Consider the following 22006-nt stretch of genomic DNA (forward strand, 5'->3'; position numbering starts at 1 on the left):
AGAAGAAAAACCAAACTAAAAGTTTCAAAATGTACATTTTACACTAAGAACTTAAACAACTTGCTGCCTAAACTGTTCATGTTACCCAAACAAATCTTGTTCTTTTTTCAGTTGCACACAAAGCCCTTATATTGTTCTCCTTTCTCTGTTTTTCTTTAGACCTCAGATTGCTGCAATTTGGTTTTTTGAATGACAGGATGTAATTTCTGTGCAGTGCTTTGATGTTTCATGTAGTATTCTCTTTTTGTTTCTGAGGCCATCCTACCATGTACATGTAGGTAGATTGGCCTGTGAAATTTCCACTGTGGCAAGACCACAATGTTTCATACCAAGTCAGGGGGGCATTTCATGAAGCATTTTGTCTGACAAGTTGTCGGACAAATTGGGCTCTCAGCCAATCAGATGCAGGGATTTCAATAGCTTGTAACAGTTTGTAAGAAAAATATCTGACCAAAATGCTTCATGAAATGCCCCCCTGGTTTACAATTTGTATGTTTGTGGCAAATGGAGTATTAAGCAGGATGCGCTGTAGTCAAAAGAATTTACAAACAAAAATTTCCTTGATTAACCTGCTTATGTAGCTTACTGTAGATATTCATTACAGCATCTTTATTTTTCGTGCCTTTGTTTTATACCAAGTGTGTGTGTTTTTTTTTTAGTTATGCAAGGTGCAACATATGAGTGCACTGTTTCTCAGCATCATTACTGAATGATGATCAAATATAGAGTTATGGGGTTTATGCTTTCCTGTCTTTGCACATCATTCATTCCCATATCAACTACACTCATCAGCAGTCATGTTGATGGCTGTAACACCATAGTCCCATATGTTCAATAAAGTGTTTAGTTAGGGAGTTCTGATAAAATGCCCCAAGTGAGTACCATTTCATGTGAAATCATTGGGATGTTAAAGGCTCTGATCATGGAAGAATATCGTACATTCATGTCCACCACACATTTAAAGTGGTCATAAAGTGACTGAGCCTTTCACTCTGTTGCTGTCCATCCCCAAGACTTGCTTGAGTGGTAAGAGTCCACACTTAACTGGAAGAAACCATTTTTGTATGATTGTTTTTGCACTGTTATCATGATCCATAGGGAAGAAGCAAGCACCAGGAGCCCCCGCATCATCTTCCAACAAGAGCTCTCTTCCGCCAAGGCCTGGACCTGGTCATCCTTTATACAACAAGTACATGGTAAGCCCGAGCAAAAACAAGCTGAATATTGCCACTTCTTTTTTGTGTGGCATTTGTGTGGCATTTGTATGGCATTTGTGTCCATCTTCAACAAGTTTTCCTTCACAGAACAGTGTGTTAACATCCACCACTTCGCATTTGCTCTTCACTCTTTAGATTTTACTTGAAACACGCAATCACTTTTAAAGGATCAGTTTCCTGCCATGATATCATCATTATTTCTATACCTGAATAGTTTGAAAACTTTAGAATGTTTGAGTTATGCTGAAAAAAATTGCAAGATTTAAATGTCTCTAAGTTGATCATCCCTTCCCACCACAGTTATGGCTATTGATATGGCTTTGGTTCTAGCTATGTATTAAAAGTAGGAAGTGTTTTCTGCAAATTACTGGTTCACGATTACAAGGATTTGCAATTATCTATAGGTGCAAGTTCATTTTTTTTTTTTGTTACAGGATGTTGGCAGGCTCAGTGTTCAGGAAGAGGATGATTATATGTCTAGAGGACAGTGTAAAGCAGAAAAGATATTAAGTGATGGTCATGAACGAAAATTAATTCTCGCAGTTAAAATGTATAAACATTGTACATGTATCATGTATACCGTAGTGCGTACATGTGTTGAATGAAGAACCCGTACCTCTACCTGTACTTGCATTATTGGAATGCTGAAAAGTAGCAAGTTGCGTGATTTCTTATCAATCTTCCAGCAGCCTAAAAAGCAGACAAGAGAACCGTTCCCATGTCACGTGGTGTAAACAAACTTTGTGGAATTTGGAAAATTGTGGAGAGGTGTGGAGAAGGGCATTAATTTTCTGCTGTGTACATTTTGTACATTGAATTACTGTATACACCATGATATTTTGCGAGTCTAAATTTTCACGAATCGGGAATTCCTGATGATTTCGCGAGTGGTTATTAAAATTCACGAATGTAGTCTAGTCATGTACTGAGTGGAGAAATATACACGTGTACATCACATTCACATCGGGATCAAAGTGAATATTTTCGCGTGTCTTTAATTTCGCAAATAGCACTTGACTCGCGAAATTCGTGAAAATAAAAACCTCGCTAAATATTTGGCGTATATAGTATTATATCTCATTTGCCTGCTTGAAGCCTTAGATGATTGAATGTAACAATACACCAACAAATTATATGATAGCACCTTTTCATCACCAATTACAAAGCACTGTGAAGTAACACAGAATGTGCCAATTTTTTTAATGAATTTTCATTAGCGCTGCTGAATGTTGTACAAGTGTTTTACAAGTATACCTCTTCACAGTGATAAGAGGTATACTGTAATACATTGTACATGTCAAAGCGGTTGAAGTGGACCTAATCATCCCTGTAGTAGGTTGTATGTTGAGGCAGCAGGCGGCATGACACGACATATGTTTGTCTTCCTACCAATCTGTTTTGTTTATCACTGAGTTGAGTAAACTGTAGGCTGAGTGTGAGGGTGGTGTGGTGTTGCGCACCACTACAGATGAACAGAAGTAGGGTACTATGAATGATTAAAAGATTTTCTTTTTTTCCTTTCCATCTAATGCAGAATGCCAAGTAGGTAACCTTGAACATGTTTTGATGCCACAGAAATTGCTTGACACTAAAAATGTTCCTATGTCACATGAATCAAGCAAGGGGAAGAATGAAAAAAAAAATCATTGATATTGAAACCTAAAATTTGCTTGCCAAACAAACAAACAAACAAGCAAAAGAAATGAGGTGCAATGTGTTTGAAAATCTCAATAAGGATGTTCTGTCAGCAGCCTTTGCAGCATAATTCATGAGACTTCTATAATACATGTACTCTAATTTTTGTCATGAAAGCCAATTTGCTTTACTGAATGTTTCTCCAGGTGAATACAGTCTGTTCTGATGTGAGTGAGGGATTTTAAGGGGGACAAGCCTGATCTTGTTTTACATACAAATATTTACATAGGTAGTAATATCTGGATTCTTGTATTAGGTCACAGTATTTGGTTTATTGGACTGTACGTACACATGTAGCGCATCTTCAGTAACTTACCTTTCTAATCATAGGAATTACACGCATGGTTGCCTGGTACTTATTTGTGTCGCAAGTCAGTGGGATGAATTTCGTGGCCTGCCATTGGCAAACACAATGTACACATAGCATGCATACGTACTGATGTAATTCCTGACCTTGATGTCTAAAATGCCTGTCAATATAACATTGTACATGACAGCATGATTAGTTACAATCATCATCGAAACTGCCTATTAATTTTGTTTATTCGTGGTAGCTATGATACAAGTAGTGCCTATTGTTAGTTTCAGTTTCTGTTTTTACTGTGGGTTTGGTACTTGACTAGTTTGAACAGAGAGTTTAAAGGGATCGTATAGTTCTGGTTGAGACCTAATTTCAGGTTTCTAACATTTTTTGGTGAGATAATGAGAAACCTCCTATGAAATATGAAAGGGCATGTCGTTCCATCAGGAATTCAACTTTTATTTGATGAAAATTGGTTTTTAAATGGCCGAGATATCCAAAACAGAGCGATTCTAATAAAGTGTGGGACCCACATTTTATTACGGTTGCTTTGTTTTACTTTGTTTTTAGATGTTTCAGTCATTCTAAACCTGATTTTCTTCAAATAAACTTTGAATTCCTCTTAAAATGGTATGCTCTGTACTATTTCATAAGTGTTTTCTTGGTATATCGCAAAAAGTTAAGAGCCCAATTTTCATCTCCACCAATACTGTACTATCCCTTTAAATCTTGTCCTTGCAGCATTGGGGAGCTTGTGACTTTATGTGTATTTGTAGTAAATTTAATGTTTATATGACACACCTTGCAAAGCTAGTGCATATTTTGTTTTTCTTAAGATCTTAAGAATTTAAGATTCTTAAGTGTCAACAAATTTTCAGCACTCATTCTTTGATCATCATTTATGATCTAAATTTTAACAATTTTACGATTATATTTCAACCATTTTCACTATCTTGTTTTTTATGTGTACATTAATTGGTATGCATGCGCATACATCTTATACAGTAGTCTAGTGCCTGGAGACTTTTACACCAAATATTAATATACACAGCAATAAAATCATCATTCTAGACTTTCCAGCTCACAAATTAAATCTTGTGTTTTAGTGCAGACAGCAGTGTACATTTATAGTCTCATGTGTCATGGGTAACTATATGTATACCCCTTGCTGCCCCAAATAATTAACCAAATTGGCAGAAGTCCTGACATGCACATGTGTTACTCAATTCGCCATGTGCGTACATGTAGTCTGCTTGGGGAGGTGCCAGTCACTCCTGTAGCCTAGGTGAGATTACTGTCAAGATACATCTAGATTTGTAGCGGGCAAGACACGACCAATCCCTATGTAAGATTTGCAGGACAGCACAAACTTTAAAATAAAATCTACAAACACTCGTATCAGAATCAGATCTCCCCAGTCAAAATCCAGGCACTCCCTCCAACGTTGTTGAACAGGTTTGGTTTATCATTGGCCCTTTGACCACCCTAGTGTTTGTACTGATGTGCAAAGTACAAGGAATAAATGTCAAATTCCTGTATATTAAACATTGCAGCTCCTCGTAATCTGTTGCCTACCCTCCTCCTCCGTGGCACCCGCTGCTGAGGTGACTTACTCAGAGGAAATGGTGTCAAGAATAGTACCGGGCAGACTCGATTCTAATCTCGAAGTTTTGAAACCACACGCCACAGATTACTCACCCTTGGGAATATTGCTTGTGTGATAGTCTCACCGTCCAGACACTCCTGTGTTTATGGAGGCCATTAAATTGTACAATAGTTCCTCTAAACGTGCCTATCAGACTTTTATGGGGTTTGCCTATTTGGCAACTTTGCAATATTGTTGACAATATTCATTTATGTAATGGCAGTTGTTTAAATACTGCGGTGTGAAAATGAACAAGTAATACAATTCTACATTAACTTATTGGTGTGCAGGGAAGTTCAGCTACAAATGTACACCGTACGTGCAGATTTCCAGTAGGTGCAATGCATGATATTTCTAGTACCGGTACATGTGGTGGCTATGCAGTAGATAGGGAAATGAACACAGGAAATTTGGTTTGCACAAGAGGGGAAAGAAAAAAAAGATTACAAAATCTAACATGATTACACATGTATAATGAGGAACAGTCAATGAGACAAAACATTTACCATAGCCTGGACCTTAAATCAGTAAGCCTAGTACACAAGTAGGTTATGGGCTTGATATGGATTCTTGTTGTCATCAGAACTTTTTTTTTTTTTACAATCATTATTCACAAAGAAATACTTAATCTTTTGAAAAATGTAACTTTGTTTTGTTTGCGTTTTGTTTGCGTTTTTTATGAGAACAGCCCTTTGACTTTTCTGTTTTGGATTCTTTTTTTTGTGTGATTTGCATTTGAACACTTTCAATTTCTGTACTGATGTTTGTGTCATTGATATTTGATTTGAGCATTGTTCATTGATTTCTGATTTCTTATCGCTAATTTATGAATTTTGAAACAATGGACATTTTATAGCTTTATCGGTGAAAAGGAATACGATATATCTACAAAGCATCAGTATACGTACATGTAAACACACATGTAGCTCAATCAACCTAAAGTATGAATTACTGTATGAGCTGAAATTTTCACGTACAGATATTTTCGCGAATTGCTACTTGGAGGACTTTTTCGCGTGTTGTTAATTTCGCGGTTGCGAGGGTCTAACTGAACTTAGTTATTCGCGCGTTGTTGTTTTCGCATGTTGTTATTTTTGCGGTTCAAAGGCGATTTGCAAAATTCGCGAAATAAAACCACCGCGAAAATTTCAGCTCGTACTGTAGTAGCCATATCTTCAGTCATGTTTGCTACTGGCAATTTTTTTTTTTTTTGCAACCTGCCATAACATGTCAGTATGTGCTTGGTTTGAACTGTGTATTAGGCAGAACCTCACCACACTAGAAATGTTTCAGATTGCCACAAATTATGGCAAATATTGAATCAAATCTAGAAATAAACTCTTGACACTGATTAAAATTGACATTAAATGTGATGTGCTGGAAATTAATGGTGGTATTGTGTGTGTCATTTTCCCACACCAGGCTGCCACAAGTATTTTTGTTATTAGTGTCCATGACCTTGTTCAGCCACACCGGAGGTAAAATGTAAATCACGGTACATTTTGTTCATTCAGCATTTCACAGCATGAACATGTACCGCTAGGCAGTTCAGCAGTTGTGTTTACATCCTGTTTTAAGACCACCGTTGGCTCGCCTTCTCCCAATTAGTTATCGCACATCTCAGCCCGACGATCTCACGACGCGTACAACACCTGTTTATCACATTCAATCCTGAAGACATTTTCCTTCCAGTTGTGAGTCATTCTCAAAGTGCAATTCCACCGTTTTGAGCTGAAATCAAAAGTGAAATTGATTATATACAAACAGAATGATTTTGAAAAACAAAATCAGACATAAGATGAGAAATATGGGGGATGTTGAAGTCTCACATAACAAAAGAGGGATATTAATCTATTCGCAAGCTTTCCAACCATTCTGAGTTTGGAGGAAAGAATCTGAATTTTGACCCATTCCCAGCTCTTGTTTCAACAGGAGTTTCTTATTTTTCTTGATAATTTTACCCTGAGTCACGCTGTTATTGGAACTGCTCTTTCTTCCCTACTTTTGAGCCAAATCATTATATCTATTTTTCAGTCAGAAAGGTTGGGAGGTCTGTCAACGCAGGCAAAATGTAATAGATGAAGCAATGATTTCACTGCCTCACAAGTTTCCACTTGAAGTTTCGCACAAAAACTTCTTGAGACGAAATAATATTCTCTCTCCCAATGGTCGCAATGTAGTGTTCAACTTGGTGTAATATCCTAGCACATTTCTAGAAAGAGAAAATAACCTGGCATCCCTGAAATGTACCCTTTTATCATGGAAATACCCATATCCGCTTGCGACCAGCATCACTATTTTGTGAAAACACATGAAACTTTGAAATTCCATAACACATGTGTATTTCATGGCCGATCTTAGTGAAACTTGTGTCATTCATGTTCTGTTTGTTTGGTATTACATTATTTTTGAAAGTTAGTTAAAAGTTTGAGTGGCAATCTAAATCATACCAGTTTGTGAAGTCACAGTCTACAATGATATAAGTTTTAGGTACAATTGTACATGGCCCGACTGTATTGTTAGAAGTACAGTAGATAATCTTTTGTACGTTTTAGAGACATCAGTCTTCATTTGTATGTTCGTGTAAATGTACTTTTATACAAGTATAGTACAAGCTGTACATTTATGTTCACTTTCACAATGTATCCATATTTACATACCAGTGATTTCATTTTCATGGTGACTTGCAAAAGGTTTATGACCCACCCTTGAAACCAGGATAAACCCACATGATGCAATCTTGTAAAACCCCTAAGTATTAGAATGGAAAGTTAGTTTTTTAGGGTTCACGTGCAAATGCTTCATACATGTAGTGGGTCCAGTAACCACTTCTGACCAGAGATGACAAAACTGATTACTCATGTGAATGACAATGTCATGTTTTCAGACAATTTTGAAAAATGACTTAATCTTTCCCAGTGTTTCATGTCGTGTATGATGATAGATAATGTGGTCATTGTTTGTTGTTTTTTTTTGTATACCAAAGTAAAGCAAAAAGAAAAAAAAAATGGTCTAGCTTTACCATTCAAACTGAATTATGTGATTTGAATATTAGAAATTGCTGACATTGCAGTGCTCTATTCCCAGCTTTATCCACAAATAGCCCAGGAAAATTCACAGAAAGATGAATCAGATTTGATTGTATGTTGGTACAAATGTAGTGTCACAGTGTGTTTATGATATGAGCCTTAGCAGTTAAACAGCAATGTTGTTCATATCATCAATAATATGTGTGTCTCGAAATTCAATTTGTCAATCATAAGGAAGAATAGCAGGTTGACTAGTAGCCTGAGTGTCTGTAATGATTTGTCTTATTTTATGACCTGTCAAATTTCAAATCACTCATGGACATATCTAGGACATGGCAGATTAATGTCATTACGGTTTCCCCTCACAGGTTGACATGTGGTCTCGATTAGAAACAGTCTGTCATTTTTCCACAGCATGCCAACAAGTGCATATACATTTTCTTGTATGCTGGTGCTTGAATTTCTGTACAAAGCTGCCTGAATTTTACTAGTATTCTACTACTAGCCAGAACCTTGTGTAGTAGGGAGGTTGGCATGTGCCACTGTAGGGAACTGTACCCCAAGTTGCATTACTTCTTTGTGTTTGAGAGATGTGAGCATAACACTACAGTATTCTCTGTGCTCTTGATTTGCAGGGATCGGAGCCCCATGGCATTGCGCTGTTTGATTACCAGGGACAAGAAGCCGATGAGCTCAGTTTCAAGGTAGAGAGCAGACTACATCATGTATCACTTTATTTCCTCCCCCCCCCCCCCCTCTGCTGTACATGATAGTTTTATGAGTGAATCATCCATGTGCTACGTCAGCTGTTGCTTTTGTGACACGTTTAGTGTGTCATGCTAGCGTAAGTCTGCACTGATTGTAGTGTGCTTTGACAGAAAATGTGCATGTTTTCCACTAAGTTCTTATTTTAAAGCAGAAGAGCATTTAAGGACAAGGAAAGATCATGACTAAAATGTTTTAAGTAGTGAATGACAGTTATATATATTTTTTTTCTCACAGTTTTGTAAGTTGATGGTCATAGATTCCTGCATGTAGAAGAGAAGAATGTGAAGAAATACACCCAGACCTAAATGTCATAATATAGAGATTTAATACTGTCTTTGACATTGTAATACAGAGAAACATATTGACGTACATGTCTTGTAATGAATAGATGTTGTATAGATGACTGAATTGAGGTCTTTTGTAATCTCTGCCTACACTGTGTGGTTGTGACCCTATGACCTTCAGTACAGTTCTTTGTGTGTTTCACCACTCCTTCAGTGAAATGACCTTACACGCAGTCTGCCCTGTCTAATTTCTTTTTTTCCAGACGGATGATGTGATCATTCTAGTGAAGCGGATCGACTCCGATTGGTTGGTTGGCAAGTGCAACGGCAGGGAAGGAATGTTCCCCAATCAGTTCATCAGAATCGTCAAAGATCTGAATGAAGCTTCTGAGGTGAGTTGCAGGAATTCAAAATCCAGTAAGATTGGAGGGAGATGACATTCACATGGGCAAAGGGGTTAGGGAAAAGAGGATGTGTCGGTCATTGTAGGTAGGGAAGGGGGGCGTGTCATGTTGGCAAAGGGATGAGGTTAAGGGGGTGTGTCATTTGGGCAAATGGGTGGGGACAGTGGGGTGTTTTATTGGGAAAAGGGGTGGGGGAAGGGGCGTGTCATGTGGACAAATAGGTGGGGATGAGGGGGTGTGTTGTGTGGGCAAATGAATGGGGAGAAGCAGATGTGTTATATGGGCAGGGGAGTGGAGAGAAGCAGGTGTGTTATGTGGGCAGGGGATTGGAGAGAAGGGGGTGTGTCATAGGGGTAGGGAAAAGAGGGTGTGTCGGTCTTATGGGTGGGAGAAGGGGGCATATCATGTGGGCAAAGAGGTGGGGGGAAAATGGGGCACGTCAAGCCCAAGTAGAATGATGATAAACTCCACTTGTAACCAAAGGAGTAGTAGTGAAGGGACTTTCAAGAGACCTTAATTCACCAACAAAAAAAGTTCTACCAGTTTTATTACTCTCTCACAATCTATTCAAAATATTGTGACATCACATTGCATGAGTGCAGCAAGTAAGATATAAGGATATCGTGTTATGATAAACAGTTTGGCTTTTGTACTTAAAGAAACTCATAAAAAAGAGTGATTAGATATTGCAAGTTAGATTATGGTTACAGTGGAGTCCCGTTATAACGAAGTCTTTGGGATCGGCAGTTTCCTTTCATTATATTGACATTTTGTTATAATAACTGAACAAATAAAAAACAAAAAACATAGAGTGGATGATGTTGCAGCCCAAATGTTTCCTTTGTTGTAACTGGAATTTCGTTATAACCGTGTTCATTATAACAGGAGTGCACTGTATATGTACATAAAGTATATCATTGGTGTTGTCATTGTCATCATTTTCAGTATTTAACAATCAAATGCCATTATTTACACACAAAAAAAAAATGCTGTAACATTGATGGGCAGTATAATACTTCCCCTTATGCAGTCAGGATTCTATTATGTAGGGCTGCGCCTTGATGGATGAAAGCAGATGTAATGACCTGGGCTGTCAAACCATATCCCTCCAAAACCAGAACTAATGGCATGCCAGCGCAACTCTATACAAAATACTTTGCCAAAAAAAGGAAGGTAGGAAGGACAAGAGGAAGGAAAGAAAGCAAAAATAAAGGACGGCGTCTTCGCTTTTTGGAGAGTGATTCTTCAAGGTTCAAAGCTCACGGTTCACGGCAGGAAGTCTGTATTGTAGCATCAACAACAATAACTCAGTGAAAGACATTTTGCAAGCATGTTTGAATTGCAGAAAATCCCACCTTCCGCTCCCCCCCCCCCCCCCTCCCGAAATATATTGAACCTCCATTTTGTACACTAAAAACAAACCTTACTTGATCTTTAGGTCATAAAGAGATTGATGCTCACACCTCTTAGTGATGCTGTAGATATGGTCAGTTTGTAGTGAAGTGGCAGTTGGTGTGTTCAGGAGACGGGATGCATTTAGTGTGTACAATGGGACTATGAAGTGCTCTTTGAGCTAATCCCTACCGAACTGTCAATGCGTTACCCTACAAGGAAATAGGTGCTCAGAGTTTGCCAGATACTTGGCATGCTATTGATGGGAAGTGATTGTAGGATATTGTGAGGAAAGAATGTATCATTGTAAATGAAGAAAAATGGACTGTTGTCATGTGAAGAGTACCAGTACCCTGGAAATCAAATCTGTGTACAGCTAGAATACACAAAAACAGCCATTTTCACCTGTGATAGCCCTTGAAAGTATTATTTCAATCTTAAAATCAGTTGTTTCTCACAGAGCATGTAAATGAATCTTACTGGGCCGGAACACTATGCTTGTAGTCTCACACTTGCATGTCAGATGACACATATCTGCTACATGTACAACGTGTATGTCCTCATGTGGTATACAGCCTGATTTCATAGACCATGGGAGACCTCGACAATACAGTACTCTCCGCGTAATCGGGTATCACTTACAAGGGTACTCCGTTTAATTGGGTAATAATGTCAAAATCAGTTCCAATGCACATTAAAATTACCTGATAATCGGGTTGCCTCTCCGCATAAATGGGTGAATAATTTTCTTCTAATCTAATTTCTGCCCACATTTTATCGCAGATACAGTATGACACTTTAAGAAATCATGAATGTCAGATTTTTCACGGCTAATGGCATTCTCTGCTTAGGCAAAGAAGATGATAATTTGAGGAGCGATTAAAAATGAAAACACAATGTACCAGTACCGACTTGCCACAAGTAAACGAATATTACACATGTAGCTGGCACTCACAATAATATTGCACAGACAGGCAGGAGTTGAACACACTTCACTTGCGCTCCGAATGTGCCTTACAAGCCGCGGTGTTAAGCATACAGCGTAGGTGTTTGGTGCAGTGTACAATGCATGTACAGTTAAACTCGCATAAGTCGATCTTCTCGGGACTGAGCAAAACACATCGACTTAGGCGAGTTTCGACTTGTGCGTAAGTGGAAATAAAATCGACTTACAGTTACACCACGCATACACGTGTATAATGTACATGTATGTTGTCTACTTTGGAGCTGAGAGCTGGAGCGGTGTGCCCGATATTTGCCCTTCAGCAAGATGCTTTATCCACTTTGAATATTACCTTTATTCATTTCCAAAATTAAAAGCAAACATCTGACATTTATTCCAGCATCTTATGGAGCCGATTGTTACCGCTGTTCATTTCCAAAACTGAAGGCAAACATCCGGCTTATTTTTGTTGCTGTTGTTGTTGTTAGCACGGCGTGCGTTTTTGGTGACCCCGGTCGCATATTAACCATTCGCGAAGTCGTGATACGATTCGCGAAAAGACTCCGCTAAGTATATAAGGCATAGATTGCTACACTCGGCAGAGGCGATACGTCGTCCTTTCACCAGGTCTGGGTAACGGAAACCAAAATCTCGCGTGAGTTCTTGCGTTACTATCATTAATGTCAACGAAACATCGTTAATTTGCGCTTGGGATCGTTACTCATCTTAGTTTACTACAAACGTTAATTTTCCAGATCGTTAGTTTGCGTTACTAACGATTCAGGTGAAACCGCTTGTGTATATGAAACGTTAATGTTTTTAACGCAAAGTTTCTTTTGGTATACAGTATACTGTATGTAAACAAAAACTGGCGTCTCATGATTTTGACAGTGATTTATTACACAATAAAAAAATCTTATTCGACTTAGGCACAGTGAATTCAATGGTTTTTCCGTGAAAGTGTACTTGGAATTTCATCGACTTAGGCGAGTATTCGACTTAAAAAATTCGACTTGTGAGTGAATTAATACACGTAAGTCAATGGGGAAAAATGGGGACTTTTTAAAATCTTCGACTTGCGCGATTATTCGACATACATGTATGCGACGTCGACTTAGGCGAGTTTAACTGTACATACACATTGTGTGTGTCCAATGTGAATGAGACGTGTTCTTCTGTTAATCGGGTACTCCCCGTAATCAGGTAAGAAACGCGCCTACCCAATTATGCGGAGAGTACTGTATTAGGAAACAGTGTGGCTGCTGGTGTAATCTTTGATCCTTACATATGGGAGCATTTTTTTTTTGATACTCTTCACAAGGATTTCCTGCTAATTGATGCTATGATTGGGCGAACGACCGTATGCTTGAGTGTTGAAGCAAAGTGGTTTAGTAAAGCAGGGCTCCACACTAACGTTTATTTTTGGTGGCCCAAAGGCAAACATCCGACCTTTTTTGGTGGCCCGATCAGGCCACCAAATGCTTCATTTCTGAAATTTTGGTGGCCTGACGTGCGTTTTTGGTGGCCCCAGGCCACCGGGCCACCGTTAGTGTTGAGCCCTGAGTAAAGAATGACCACTACAGCTGTACATGTTTATGTTACATTTTGTTGTGTATACAGGGCTTTTGAACAATGGACATTCATTAGGGTGCAAGGTGATGCATGTGAAATCACATCAATTGGACTTATTTTGTAGATCTCCACACAGGGGTCTTCTTCAACTTTTAGATACACTGTCCAGTGATGGTATGATAATAAGTACAATGTACATACACTGTAGTGAGTATGTGGTGTTTGCCGTGATGTCACTATCGTGCTTTTATACAACACCTAAAAAGATTGGTCGATCGGTCCTCATGTGACATGTACAGTAGATAAAAGTCCCATCGCACTTTGTCACTGTTAGCTGTGCAATTTTGTTTTAGCAAAAATGGATATCAGATGGCTGACGTCATCAATTTCCATTGACTCCCGTGTTAAATTCATGATTGACTCAGAGTTTTTGTTCCATTACACTGTTCTGATGTCATGATAGGCAAACCTTTGCCGCTCACACTCAACAGTTATACAAGTGTGCTTTATCATGCATTTTGTCACTCATTTTACTGTGAACAATTTCAACCGATCGCTTACGCGTACGTAGTATTACACAACTGGACTGACCGTGACTGTGCTACTCATTCGCCTTTTGTGAAAATGGTTGCCATTTCTGTGCTTAATTCAAGAATCTGTGTGGATCACATATGTTGATGCTCGAGATGTTGTATAAAACAAATAGTGTGTGGTCTTTACTTGTGTAATGGAACAAGATTTCGCACTCGGTGAAAAATGAGGTGCACTTTTCAACTCGGCTTCGCCTCATTGAATAGAGCACCTCTATCTTTCACCTAGTGCGAAATCTTGTACCATCGCACTCATGACCATTCACTATTTGTATACTACTCCCAGACAGTGGTAATGTGTGTGGTTTCTGCATCGAAAGTTTCTAGTATGCACCGTATCGTGGCTGTGACTTAATTTTAGATGAAGTCTAAAACTGTCTCTTCCTGCTCTCCTGTGGTTAGCGGCCACAAAACCAAAGATAAGGGGAGACAAATGTGTGGTTCGGATAGGATATGGTGCTAGAGAGACATCTCACTCTAATAATGTGTCGGCTAAGACAGGAGGGTGCTCAGTGCTTTTATAATGAGAATCTTTTCTAAATGCTGTGCCACACTGTAGTGTAATGCTTGTATTATCAATCGAGTATTGTAGGGCTACAATGTATGTTTCAGGGTTTTTTTTGTGGTTTTTGTTTGTTTGTTTTTGTATTGCCTAGAATACACTTTATTTCATTCCTGTATGGTTTTCATGACAGCTTTTAAAGTGCTGGCAAGATAAATGAGATGTTGATTTTCAGCACTAACTGTAAATTACAAACTACATAGCCACGCTGATTGGTATGTACAGATGTAGAATCACAGATGAATTAGCTTTTTTAGCAAGGAAATTGTAAGGCAAATTGACAGATTGCAGCCAACTATGTGTCTATGTCAAATCTATTTGGCCCTATATAGTAAATATTTGACTCGCATGATGTAATTGAAACCCATGTCATTGTTTGGATCTTAGACTCTACTTCAACTCATTCAGAAATTTGACATTATGTGATTTCCAGTCATGCAAAGTTTACTCTACTTGAAACGTGTAGCCCTACAGTTGTATTCATATTTTGCATCTGAGGTTATTGAGAGAGAGAAACAAGGTAAAAAGTTTTATTGCCAGCTTAATCTTCACTCGTGTTTCTAAATGTTTCAAAGAGTGTCTTCTTCTGCTCCCCTTCAGCTTACCACAGAGGAGATGGTTCCATCTTTAGTCCCATGTATAAGTTTTTATGTGCTTCTTTTTTGTTTCCGCCACAGAGCGAGTATGACGGTCCCCTTGCAGTAGCCCTGTACAGCTTCCAGGCATCGGCTCCAGACGAAGTGTCTTTTGAAGGAGGCGACAACATCAAGCTTTTAGGAACGGTGGGCACGGTCTGGTTACGGGGTGAAGTGAAAGGAAAGACAGGAATCTTCCCATCCAACCACGTCGAAGTCATAGTAAGTGGAAGCATGGTTTCGTACTACATCAGCACTTTTACCACTGCAGTTGTAGTGACAATATTTAACTCTTAAAGTGGACTTTAACATGATAATCGTTAAGAAAATGTTTTGAAGGAGTCAGCCCATAGGGGTTTCTTCCTGTCCATCATAATTACATAGCTAGACCTGCTGTTTGACTTGCCTTCAGAGAAATGGCTTTCTGTGTGGCATTTACTGGTTATACACATTCTCGAATAGACCCAGTCATGCTCTTTGCAAGGCTATGCCATTAGACACTATATGATTTTGTCACACACATACAGATTAACTTTTGACTTGCAGCATCTTTATTTGACACGTACACAATGTGTACTTGTAAAGGAAAAGTGATGATGTGATTTTTAGCACTTTACGCAAATTACAGTCGGTCCATGGTTGTTACACGTGAATTAGGCAGTGCCCAACCTCATGCATTACTGACATGACTTGAGCATTGTCACATGGTGTGCCTGCATAAGATTCCATTCCAAATTACGAGCATGCAAGAAGCAGGCTACATGTATTTAAAGGGACTGTTTGTGAATGTTTCTAGTTTAAAAAAAAAACACACACACACAACAAAACCTCTCAAGCTCTATTGTCTTTAACATGCTACCAGACTCTGTGATATTGTATAAAATGAATCTGAAAGAAACAAAAGAACAAAGTGTGATAGTCTGACAGGATTAATGATTATTGTGATTATAATGATTATAAGGATTAATAATGATAATAATAATGATGATAGTAATGATAATACTTTAAAAGTACATTTATAATGCGCCATACCTGTCATTACTGATACTCTCGGCACATGAGAGCCTGTAAGATTCAACACATGCTGTGTTAATCTTGCTCATTATTTGAATACACCCATTCAGCAAATGATTCCTGATAGCCATGGTTTCGTAGATCTCCTGAGGGTAGCTGCATAGTCTTCCCAAACTTTCTGTGTGCCAGAGTGTTTATTGGGATTGTTTGTTTTTCATACATTTGAGCAACACCATACAGCTCAGGTAGCAAAATTAGGTAATGTCTGTATGTCGGACAGCATCTTTAACATCATGGAGTATAATATACCTTTTGGCGCACGTCGATCTGCATGTTCTTCTGACTAAGTTTGTACAGTATGCAAACTCATGTGAATTTAATGAGCCAGATTCGTTGCATGTTGATACATTCGATCATGAAATTTAATTGCGTTAATCAATGTTTATTGCAGATACCGCTGCCGACGAGTTCTCCATCGAGAGAAGGTGGCAGGTGAGTACGTGGATTTCTTGCCTGGAGAAACATTCAGAGCATGCATGCATGTTTGGCTTGCTTGTCCATGGACAAAAATCTTTGCCTTTGCCTTAGATCGTAAATACTTGCTGGGTCACCTGTTTATAAATGCCTGTGGCAGGTTTTCCTTGAAAGTAATTCCTTTTTCCTGTGATCAGAAATCCTTGCTGGTTTAATACTTTTTTGTGTGTGTTTGTCATGGAAGAAAATATGCAAGGTTCATGGAGTAGAGTTATGTAGACACACATGAACGTAGATATTTATAATGTGTATGAGGGATAGCAAATGCAGACAGTATGTTATACACTGATACTTGTGTAATGTTTCCCAGATTCATAAACATACAGGGAAGTAGTAAAACTCCAGACAATATGGATGAAAGAACAAAAGCAAAAGCTTGGCAGTTTATGATCAGCGTCACACATGGTACTGATCAGCTTGCCTCTGGTGGGAGACCAGAATATAGTGAAGAGAGAACGCACCAGAGCAACTCTTTGTGTCAAGAGTGAAAGATCCTTCACATTTCTTTCATTTTCACTATAACAATGACATGCACTGAGAGATTCAGTCGAGGATGTGTTCATGGAAGTGAGAAATTTGATTTATAGAAACTATTACAATATGTCGTGCCCATTGTGTCCCACGTTACTAATGAGGAAATGTGCTTTTGTGCGACACTTCCCATGAAACTCTTTGCTCTGAGAGAGGTCTCATGGCCAGACTGCCTGGTATTAAAGTGTATCTTCAAGCATTTTAGTTGTGGTTTTGTTTTCATTTGAAAGGGGCATGCATATTTAATAGCCATTTATGGTATGACTACACAGTGGTACTAGTGCTATTGTGAGCAAATGAGAGAAGTGTTAAAGTTACATGTAAGTCATGTCAATAAGACTAACTATAATGTAAATCCTTTTTGTCAGCAGTGAAAGCAACAGCATATAATTACAGAGTTTTGTTCTTGTCATATGTTTCATTGTAGTGGACCGCGATGCATAGCCAAGTACGAGTATTCCAGCAGTAATGCCGATGATCTGCAGTTCGGCGAGGGTGCCGTGATCAAGCTCACGCAGCGCGTCGCCAATGAGTGGTACAGGGGCGAGCTGGACGGGAAGTCAGGCATCTTCCCGGCGGCATTTGTGGATGTGGTGGAAGACTTGCCCCCTGGAGCTGGCTCTAGCCCCCCTTCACCCACCACAGGTGTGTACCATCATCAGTTGGTTGACACTCCTGGAACCCATTTCACTAGATGCCTTCACTGATAAGTGTTAAACCCACCTTGCGTATAACAAAGGGGGGGGGGGGCATGTATGCTACTCAGTTTTACAATCTGAAAGAAGAGAAAGTAAGAGCACGTCCAGACGAGTTGATAAGGGATAAGCATGTGGTGCTAGAACCCCCACCTAGCTGGATGATTTCACTTTCTGAAAAGTTGTCCAGAGAAGCTTGTTGTCCCCGCCGAACGAGTTCGAGCAGGGGACTATGAAACGGGCTCCGTACGTGTGTGTGTCCGTGTGTCCGTCCGTGCGTCCGTCCGTGCGTCCGTCCGTCCGTCCGTCCGTGCGTCCGTGTGTGATCAAAATCTTCAATTTGCTACTTCTCTGTCATTTATGAGCCAATTTTGATTCTGTTTGCTTTATATGATAGCACTACATGGGAGCTTTGAAACTTCTACACAGAATTTCAGTCGTGACCTTTGACCTTGACCTTTGACCTATATTGTACATTTTGCTACAAAATGCTACTCCTCCGCCATTTCTAACCCGATTTCGATTCCGTTTGCTTTATGTGATGGCACTAGGTTAGGGCTTCAAAACTTCTACACAGAATTTTGACCTTTGACTTCTTTGACCTTTGACCTTGATTTTTGACCTGTATTGTACATTTTGCTACAAAATGCTACTCCTTCGCCATTTCTAACCCGATTTCGATTCCGTTTGCTTTATGTGATGGCACTAGGTGAGGGCTTCAAAACTTCTACACAGAATTTTGACCTTTGACTTCTTTGACCTTTGACCTTGATTTTTTACCTATATTGTACATTGGCTACAAAATGCTACTCCTTCGCCATTTCTAACCGGATTTCGATTCCGTTTGCTTTATGTGATGGCACTAGGTGAGGGCTTCAAAACTTCTACACAGAATGTTGACCTTTGACTTCTTTGACCTTTGACCTTGATCTTTTGACCTATATAGTACATTTTGATACTAAATGCTACTTCCGGCGGGGACATATTTTACGCACCGCGTAATTTCTACTTTTCCTTGTTCTACTTTGTTTGTTTGTTTTTTGCTCTTTTTTTTTTGGGGGGGGGGGTGGGTTGAGTTTTTTAAAAGTAGGGAAGTCATCCTCCTAAGTTGGAATTGTTATTCTCCAATAATCCTCATTTTTACCATTATAGACAGATAATATTTTTTTAGGGTCTTTTCTCCAAGACTCACCTTTTGAATGCAAAGTGAAATAGTCTTTTTTTTGCGTTGTTTTGTTTCTCAGCAAGAAATAGCAACTGAGCACAATTAATGGAAATTGCCCTCTACTTTCCTAATACTGACCATTTCCAATATGTTAATCTATGGATTATGCAATCTCTAAGACATGTAATATACCCGGTACATTTTTTTTTTCACCACAGCCTTCATTTAATGACATTGATCAGAGTAAAACCATTCTATCTTGCGTGTGGTCACAATATGCTTGACACTTTGTTGGGCAGATATTTCACGTTCCGACGCTGACTGTTAAACAAGGGCTTTTGTGCATTGCCAACTGCTGTATGAGCTTGTAAACACATAACTTGCTTGCCATGTGTAGCACCATCATATGTTGGAGTGAATCAGCAATGCCATCTCATAGATATTTGAAATGATATTAGGATATTGAACAAGATCTGCAACCAGGTATTTCTTGTCCATCTTGTGTGAAACAAAATACGTCTGTTTCTACTTCTGGTTTCTGTTCTGTACATTGAAGGTTGTTAAATGTTGATGTTTGAACCATTGATTCTTGATTACCTTTCCAATTGCCTTAGAGTATTAGAGTGTAAAATCCTCCTTGTGTTTTCTCATTGTGCAGGAAATGAAGTTCGTGCTCTGTTTGACTTTGATGGAGCAGATTCTACAGAACTGAGTTTGAAGGTAAATGATGTTCATTGTAGATAATAATATCAGTATAAAAATGACTTTTTGATGCAGTTGTCAGGAACAAGTGAACATCAAAGTTTTATCTGACTCAATATTATTATCATCTATCCTATTTACTTCAGGGGGAAAAAAAACGATGAGAAAGTCATTTCCTCATTGCAGTCTTGAAAACCTCATTTCTAATTGTTACATTGTAGCTCAACCTGTTGAGGACGTGCTGATTTTGCTACAACACACATTTCCCATAGACGCTTGCCTGAATATACTTGGGACTCGTCCTCAATGGGTTAACTGCAATGAGGACCTTGCGATATTTTTTATTTTCCAATTCGGCTTTGAACCTCAATGCCACTCTGTATCCATACCACTCCTTGCCAAGTTGCTCTGCAAGAAGGTCTAGCTGCTCAGATACAGTAGCTTTCAAATTATCCCAATCATTTCTGCTCATGTTTATTCTCACCACTAGTATTTACAAAATATGTTGAAATCATCATCTTCATGACCATCATCGTCATAGACACAAATTCCTTGGTTGTCATCATCATTTTCATATCATTGTCATCAGCCTGAATATCTTCATTGGGATGTCACTGCCCTCTTTTGATGTTTTGTCAGATTTGAATACTGTATTTGACTGTTTGTTTACCACACCCATGTAAAAACTTCACCCCCCCCCCCCCAAGTCTAGCGAGTGTATTTTAAAATGAGAAGTATATGTTTGTACTTGTGACATTTGCAGTTACATCAGAATGTATTGATTTTATGATTTGCCATTTTGAGGATCTGAAATGTAGAGATACAGGTGTACCATCTACCTTGGTCCAGAATATAACCTGTTGCACATCTGCTGTTAGGATGATCTCTTGCCGATATGTACTGTTTTTATGGAAAGATATTGCTGTTAGCGCGTAAAAACTGCACCCCTCCTCCCCGCCAAAAATTGTGGGTGTTCCCCGTGCGGAAGAAAAGGTGCTGTCAGTGCCCTGGTAAGTAGCATACCCACAAAGTTACACAGTTTACAGCTGCTCTTCAACAATGTATTTCTCCCACTCCAGGAAGGGGACAAGGTGCGGGTGACGGCCCAGGTTGGAAGCGAGTGGCTGGAGGGAGAGGTGAACGGCAAGAAGGGCAGGTTCCCGGCCAGCTTTGTGGACAGGGTTCCCATCGGTCTTCCACAGGCTGCCGACCCGCGGGTGAGCTCAGCAGGGAACACTGGTCTGCCTAGAGTTCATATCACAGTGTCCAGCTGCAGGTTTTTGTGTTCATGCCATGTAATAGTGCAAGAGATTGTGATTACCAAGTGCTCAGATGTCTTAAATCAATGTGTCATATTCCAGTTGCATTACAGCAGGACTTAATTCTAATCCTGCAATGTCCCAAATGTGATACATTCTTTTCAGAATCATTTAAACAAATTCAAAGAAAGACTTTCCATTTTACTGTTAGAATATGGCCAAAGGTAATAGCATAAACACTTGTGAGTCCTCCAAAAGTGTGAGTCAGATTATGCCTGTCAACTTGGAAGCCATGTATTTGTGTAAGTCTATGTCAATTACTTGTAAAAATTACAAGCAACAAGTACTGTTTTTCGTAGAGGCCCTCAGTAATGCTACTCTTCAAATGAGAGCAACAGATGGTAAAAGCAGTGGCAGATTCAGGTATGGGTGCACCAGGCACGCCCCCTGTATTTTTTTGTGTAAATGAAAAAAATATAAAAACAAAAATTAAAGAGGGTGCATTATTTTGCCCCCCCCCCCCCCCCCTTCCAGAATTCCTGGATCCGCCAATGAAACAGGCATGGATCTCAGGTAGTTGGAAATTGGAGGTAACAAAATTCCATCTCGTCCAATGTCCAGTTGCAGAATTCTGGAGTAGAGCCCCACTGCGTGGTGTCCTTCGACTTCGACGCCCAGAACGACGATGAGATCAACCTGAAGGCAGGCGAGAAGATCACACTGCTGGAGAGGATCGGGGACGACTGGGTCCGCGGCAAGATCGACTCCAGGGAGGGCATCTTCCCCCTCTCCTTCGTCGACGTCATCATCGATCTTCCTTCCGCTGGGGCCACCGCCTCTGAGGGCAAGGCTCTCTACGACTTCATGGCCGAAGCAGACGACGAGCTGTCCTTCAAGGTGAGATCCAGCGAGGTAGTGTTAGTACCGGTATGCTGTAGTCGTGAGATGCTATCTCGACTCGCTGTGAGATCTTATGGCTGAGAGGATTATAGCAATTAATGGCCATGTTCTAGTGCTCAAAAATGAACCAAAGCATACTGTACCATACTGTGCCAGATTTGGAGTGTTT

At 39.5% G+C, this 22006-nt stretch overlaps 1 protein-coding gene across 1 annotated transcript in view; it reads left to right on the top strand.

The window, feature by feature from the left end:
• The window catches only part of LOC139744384 (uncharacterized), a 42368-nt gene that overhangs the window by 19539 nt on the left and 823 nt on the right, over positions 1–22006 (top strand). The window contains exons 5-13 of the mRNA XM_071654825.1: positions 1099–1196; positions 8523–8591; positions 9203–9331; positions 15080–15259; positions 16503–16543; positions 17544–17761; positions 19635–19696; positions 20758–20895; positions 21559–21834. Coding sequence (XP_071510926.1) covers positions 1099–1196; positions 8523–8591; positions 9203–9331; positions 15080–15259; positions 16503–16543; positions 17544–17761; positions 19635–19696; positions 20758–20895; positions 21559–21834 — 1211 coding nt within the window. The remainder of the gene's footprint in view (positions 1–1098; positions 1197–8522; positions 8592–9202; positions 9332–15079; positions 15260–16502; positions 16544–17543; positions 17762–19634; positions 19697–20757; positions 20896–21558; positions 21835–22006) is intronic.

This window comes from Diadema antillarum, unplaced genomic scaffold, assembly GCF_040938485.1.
Source record: "Diadema antillarum isolate AM-2024a unplaced genomic scaffold, OU_Dant_1.0 seq00001165_RagTag, whole genome shotgun sequence".
In the NCBI taxonomy this organism is placed as follows: Eukaryota; Metazoa; Echinodermata; class Echinoidea; order Diadematoida; family Diadematidae; genus Diadema; species Diadema antillarum.